Here is a 6,495-nt window from a genome sequence, read left to right on the forward strand (position 1 = left end):
TGGGGGGCAGCAGGAGCGCGGCTGATGACCACATCTCCGCCACCCGCGGCGGCCCGCTCAGGATACGGCGCGGCTGGAAGAAGTTTTTTTTTGGGGGGGGGGGGGGGGGGGGGCTATATACGCGTGTAGGTGCGGGCACTGCAGCCCCCGCCCCGTCGCACCGCTCCCGCCGCCCGTCCCGTCCCGTCCCCACGCGGTATTTATGGCGGCGGCCCGCCGGGCGCCCATTGGGCGCGGCGCGGGGTGTCAGCGGCGGCGGCGGCGCGCCATTGGCCGCCCCCACGTGCGGGGCCGCCTCACGTGCTTCCGGTGCGAGTGAAAAAAGTGTGGCTGAGGGATTTTTTAGGGAGAGTTTGTTGCACGGACCGGAGCTGTCAGAGATTTGGCCTTTTTTTTTTTTTTAATTAAAAAAAAAAGAGGGGAAAAAAATAATTTAAAAAAAAATTAATAAATTGGCCCGGGCGGCATGCACCACCAGGCTGGCGGGGAAGGCTCCGGCAGCCCGCGGCGTGGGTAGAGCGCAGCGTGACAGCGGGGCAGCGCGGAGCCGCGGCGGCGGCGGGGACATGGGCAGATTTTGACGGATTTTCGGGGGGCAGGTTTTTTTTTGGGGGGGGGGGGCCGCAGTGTTGCCGCACACCTTCTTGGGTTTGGTTGGGTGTTTTTTCCTTTTTTTTTTTTCTTTTTTTTTTTTTTTTTTTTTCTTGGTGGTGGAAATATAAGCTGATCGGGAGAAGGGGGAAAGAAGCCCTCGAGTGTCTCCCCGGGTTTGGATCCATCCGTGCGAGGGGGAGAAAAAAAATCTCAGCTCCGGCCCAACAAGTGGATTTTAATCTTTTTTTTTCTTTTTTTTTTCCTTTTTTTTTTTCCTCTTTTTTTAAAATTTTTCCTCCCCCTTTTCCACCCCGCCACCCACCGGCAAAGTGGGGTGGGCGTAAAGTGGGTGGGTGGGGGGGAAAAGAGGCAGCGATCTCCGTGGCGGGGGCTGAGCATGGAAGAGCCGCCGGAGGGGCACGGCCACCGAGACGCGGCGCCCGGCCCGGCGAGCAGCGGCAGCGGCAGCGATGGCGAGAGCGTGCCCGTGTCCCCCAGCCCCGCGCCCGCCTCCCCCGCCGCGCCCTGCCCCCTGCCCCTGCCCCGCCGCCGCCCCCCGCCGCCCCCGCCGCCGCCGCCGCCGCCGCCCCACCGCACCACCAACTTTTTCATCGACAACATCCTAAGGCCGGACTTCGGCTGCAAGAAGGAGCCGCCCGCGCCGGCCGGCGGCGGAGGAGGAGGAGGCAGCCGGGAGCGGGACGGAGACCGGGGGCAGAGCTCAGGTAGAGAAAACGTCAACCCGCTGCTGGCCCGGCCGCCCAACCCGCCCTCCCTCCTCTGCCCGGACTCGAACTGCCGTCCCGACGGCTCCGCGCCGCCGCCGCCGCCCGCCGCCGCCGCCGCCAAAGGCAGCCCCGCCGCGGCGGCAGCGGCGGCGGCGGCGTCGGGGGCGGCGAAGCCCCCCGCCGACGGGGGCGAGACTCACCCGGCGAAGTACGGGGAGCACGGCAGCCCCGCCATCCTCCTCATGGGCTCTAATAATGGAGGACCTGTTATAAAGCCCGACTCGCAACAGCCGCTGGTGTGGCCTGCCTGGGTCTACTGCACTAGGTATTCAGACAGACCGTCCTCGGGTAAGGAACCGCGGCGCATCTGGGAGCTGTTAAAATCGTGACAAGGTCCCCCTTCCCCCCTTCCCCTCTTCCTCCTTTTGCTTTGGCTCCCGGCCTGCTGAGGACCTCGCGTGGGGAGGCGCGGGGGGTGGGGTGGGGGGGGTGTCCTGGGTCACCCGGGGCGAGAGGAGACGTGTTTCCCCCCCCTGCCCCCCCCTTCCTCCTCCAAGTCTCCCGAATGTGAATGACGCCGGGCCCGGTTCGGACGCGTTTCGCCGCGCAGGGCCCCTGCCCATGCCCCCCGCTCGCCCCGCCGTGCCGCAGCCCGGGGCGTTCCGCAGCACGGCGGCGTGGGGCGGGAGGGCTGCGAGAAAAGGCAGTGGATTCGGCTGCTCCCGTGTTGTGGGGCTTTCTCTCCCCTTGTTTTATTTTTTTTCTGGATGCTGGTGGCTTTTCGGGGGTGGGGGGGAGACCCGAGCCACATGTTGAGCGGCTGCTGGAGGTGCGTGTGTATGGGGGTGCTTTCGGAAGACGAGGAAAAAGGGGCTTTTTTTGGGAAGGTGGCGGAGGGGCTGTTCCTCGGGGCCTCTGCAGCGAGGCAGAGCCAGGCCGGCCCTTAGGCCGCGCACTGCCGCGGGAGCCGGTGCTCGGTGCTGCGGTTCGGGGCCCGGCGCTCGGGGAGGGGACGCGCCCCTGCCCAGGGCTGCCCCGGGGGGGCTGCCTGCTCGGCCCTCCCGGCCCCCTTCTGCCGCCCTTTTCCACATTTCCACATCTCCTAACAGTAACCCAGGTGCCCCCGGCTGCCTCGTATTTTATCACCGTTGGTTTCTATTTTTAATTGTATTTTTTAAAAGAAACGGAGGGCGAGGAGAGAGGGTTCCCCCGCGGCCCCCCCCAGGCCAGCAGCCAGGGATCCGCAGCGCGGGCCGGGGCCGGGGTGGGCTGCCCTGTGCCGGCCCGGGGGGCGCGGGGCCGGCTGCCTGGGGGCCGCTCCGGGACACGGGGAAGGCGGCGATGCCCGGCCCCGGGCCCGGCCCCGGCCCGGCGGCTCCCTGCCGGCGGTCAGTGCGGCGCTAGCGGCCGCGCCATCTCCATCCCCAGTTATTGACACGTCCAGTGACTCGAAACTCAGAAAAGCCACTTTGATTGACTCGGGTGATTGATGGAGTGATAGAGCTGTCAGACGGCGCGGCCCTCGCTGCCGGCCGGCCCGGCCACGGGTGTTTTGTTGCGGATTCCCAGGGCCGCCGTGCGCCAGGCGTTTTGCACTTGCGCCTTCATTTCCTTCCCTCCCCGTTCCTCGGGCAGAGGGTCATTTCTGCATGTCCTCCCCGATGCTCCTCGCTCGCCCCAGCCCGGAGGGGAGAAGGGCGAGGGGCGACTGGCTCGGCTGGGTTCGGCCGCTCTCTTTGTTGTGCTCGGAGCTGCCCGCCGGCCCCGCCGCTTCTCCCGGCTCCGGGAACGAGCGGGCTGCGGCGGTCGGAGGCGCCGGCACCCCGCTGCAAGGTGCCGGGGCAAAGCGATTCACTCCCCGCGCCCTCCGCCCCGCCGCCGCCCGGGCCCGGGAGCATCCCGCCGGGCCCCGTCCCCCTCCCCGCCAGCAGCCGCCGGCGAGCCGCGGGGAGCCCCCCGCTCTGGGGAAGGGCTGCGCCGGGAGAGGAGCTTTCGGCCTACTCGGCGGCCGGGAGGCCTCGCCGGCTCCGGCTGTGGCTGCGGCTGACGGGGGGCTGCGAGCCCGGGGCCGCCCGCCGAGCCTGGCAGCTGTCGGGGGATTTTCGCAGATCCCTTCCTCCAGCGATCCCTCCCCGCTCCTCTCCCCCCAGGCCGGGCCGGGCCGGGCCGTCGTGCAGGGGGCTGAGGGCAGCTCCTCGGCCGGGCCGCTTCCCCGGTGAGCTCTGTGGCACTTCACCTCGCCCCGGCCCGGCCTGGGGATGGAGCGGCGGGGGGGGGCACTGCCTTCGGCTGGGGTTCACGGAGGGGGCTGCAGGCGTGGCCGGGGTCCCCGGGAAGGAGCGGCCGCCGTAGAGCCCGGGCGACCCGGGCGGCGGCGTGGCTCCGGCGGACAGGTTCCCCCCCGGGGCTGGGCCGGCCTTGCGGTGCGGGCTTTTGCCCCCCGAAGGAGAGAGGGGCAGTCCCCGGCCTGGCGGCGGCTCCCCGGTGCCGGGCCGCGGGGACGTTGGCGCCCCGCGCCGCCCGGTGGAGCCCTGTCCGGCCGGCGGGCCTTGGCCCCGGGCAGCGCGGAGCGAGCGCGGCCCGTCCCGGCGGAGCGGCGGCCCGACGTGTGCCGGGGCGGGGGGCGAGCGGGGCGCCGCTCCCCTCGGCGGGGCCAGCTCGGCGGGGCGGCGGGGGATGCGCGGGCGGCGCGCTCGGCCCCGGCCTCCCCTCTCATTCCCCATCCTTCCCTCCGCCGTGCCGGGGCGGCAGTGCCGGGGTTGGAGGCGGGGGGGGACACGACACACGGGACCGGCACAAATTCGCCCGCCGGCCATTTTTCCGGCGGCTGGCGGGGCAGGGGCGGCGGTCGGTCGGTCGGTCGGTCGGCGGCGCGGCCCTGCCCAGCGGCGTGTGTGTGCCCTGCCCGCAGGCCCCCGCACCAGGAAGCTGAAGAAGAAGAAGACGGAGAAGGAGGACAAGCGGCCGCGGACGGCGTTCACGGCCGAGCAGCTGCAGCGGCTGAAGGCGGAGTTCCAGGCGAACCGGTACATCACGGAGCAGCGGCGGCAGAGCCTGGCCCAGGAGCTCAGCCTCAACGAGTCCCAGATCAAGATCTGGTTCCAGAACAAACGAGCCAAGATCAAGAAGGCGACGGGCATCAAGAACGGGCTGGCGCTGCACCTCATGGCCCAGGGACTCTACAACCACTCCACCACCACCGTGCAGGACAAAGAGGAGAGCGAGTGAGGCGGCGCGGACCCCAGCCCTGCGCCGCGGTGCCGGCCCGCCGGCCGGGAGGCGGACAGGTGCTATTTAAAAGCAGATCTATTGTCTATCCATAGTATAAGGACTCCGATTAAGAAAAAAAAATATGAACACTTAAAAAAAATATCTCTATATAGCCAAACAGCATATGACCTTGTATATATTTAATTTCAGGTAAGAAATATGTGTAGCGATCTCTATTTGCTGGACAGTTTCTCTCTCCCCTTCTCTCTCTCTTCCCCCCCTTTCTTTTGTTCGTTTGTTCGTTTTGTTTGCTTTCGGTTTTTTTTCCCCTCGATGTCCGTTGCTCTTGTTTTACAGTAAATGTCTGACTTTCTGATCTTTCGTTCGATCTTTTTTTTGTGTGTGTGTGTGTGTGTGTGAATTTCTGTCTCCTTTTTTTTTTTTCTTTTTTCCCGAGGAAAAAAAAATAATTCTGATCCACAGACTGCGAGACTGAACCCGCCGCTACAAGCCAAAGATTTTATTATGTTCAGAAATCTGTAGTCTGAAATAAAGTGTAGACTGTGTTCAGGATCCAGGCTGGCTGTAATTCTTTATTTTAGTGTATGGATGTTTGTATATATATATATACATAAATATAATAAATATATATATACATACATGATACACTGTTTATATAGTGCCATTTCGGTAGTGTATTTAGGTTTTGTTTTCGATTGATCAGTGCAGCAATTTTTAAACCGCTCATACCTGGTTCAAAACCCTGAGGCCTTTGATTTTTTTTTTTTTTTTACTTTCTCTTTTTATTTTTCTAGCCTCTTAAAAAAAAAAAAATTCTCTTTGACTGTTGTGGTCGTGCCTCACCTCCTGCGTCTTCCTTTTTAACAAGAAATAAAAAACACCTCGTGATAATGGTAATAATCTATCACCAGCTCCTGCAGGAAAAATGCCTGAAACCGCCTGGACATTTGGAGCTCCGGGATGTGTTGAAAAGGGATTTGCCTGACAGCTCCTCGCCTCGCTCCGAGAGGGGCTGCTCCCACCCCGAGTTCCCAGGCAGGAGCTCTCCCCGGGCAGGGCAGAGCCGTGTCCAGGAGAGGACCGGAGCGATCGCCGCTCGGCACCGGGGGCTGCGCCGCCGCTCCCCAGGAGCGCTCCCCGCCGCCTGCCCCCCGCTCCCCGCCGCCTGCCGCCGCTCCCCGCCGGGGCTCGGGCTCACGCGTGCCCGGGGAGCGCGGGGTGGCGGCGGGCTGGCGGCGCGGCAGGACTCCCGGCTGCGGCCCCTGTCCCGCTTTTCCAGCCACCCCGGTTCGGTCCAGCTGTGCCCCGTCCCGGGGGAGGTTCTCTGCACCGCAGGCCCTGGGGCACCGACAGGCCGGGGTCGGGCTGTGCCCGTGGCTTTGGCCTCGGGCCGTCGAGGGCCACCGTGCCCGGGCCTGGCGCCCACGCGGGCCTTGCGCGGGACCCCGCGGAGCCGGGGGCGGCCGCCGGGGTTCCACTCCTCGTGGCCCCTGCTCACATCGGGCACCGGGGCGGGTGGAGAGACGCCGCCCCCCCCTGACGGGGCTGTCTGTCGGCTTTTCCTCTCCTTTCTTTCTGCTCCTCTGAATCCCTCCCCGAGGCCCGCAGCCGGCGGGGCGACAGCGAGAAGCGGGCCGAGCGGGAGCCGGAGTGAGACTCGAGCCAGGGGAGCCCCTCTCCTGCATCCCGCCCGGAGGCACGGGACAGCGCCGAGGCCATGCCCCGGGGAGTGGGACCGGGCAGGCTGGGGTGCGGACAGGGACCGGCGCAGCCTGCAGCTCGTATCAAGCCTGCAGCTCCCCCCGCCTCCTCGCTCCGTCGGAGGCATTAGGGAGTTTCCGTGTGTTCGAGGGGAAGAGAAGCAGAGGGGCAACGGAAGATGGCCTCTGCCATTTTTGTTTGCTTTTTAACTGTTTCTGCTTAGCGCTGCCGTTAGCTGTCA

General features: G+C 65.6%; 1 protein-coding gene across 1 annotated transcript; it reads left to right on the forward strand.

The window, feature by feature from the left end:
- Window positions 1–991: 991 nt before the first annotated feature.
- EN1 (engrailed homeobox 1) lies at window positions 992–5,105 on the forward strand. Its single transcript, XM_055812642.1, has 2 exons — window positions 992–1,670; window positions 4,234–5,105. The coding sequence occupies exons 1-2, from the start codon at window positions 992–994 to the stop codon at window positions 4,548–4,550; spliced, it is 996 nt and encodes a 331-aa protein (XP_055668617.1). The 3' UTR covers window positions 4,551–5,105.
- The last annotated feature ends 1,390 nt before the right edge of the window (window positions 5,106–6,495 follow it).

This window comes from Falco peregrinus, chromosome 8, assembly GCF_023634155.1.
Source record: "Falco peregrinus isolate bFalPer1 chromosome 8, bFalPer1.pri, whole genome shotgun sequence".
NCBI classification, from domain to species: Eukaryota; Metazoa; Chordata; class Aves; order Falconiformes; family Falconidae; genus Falco; species Falco peregrinus.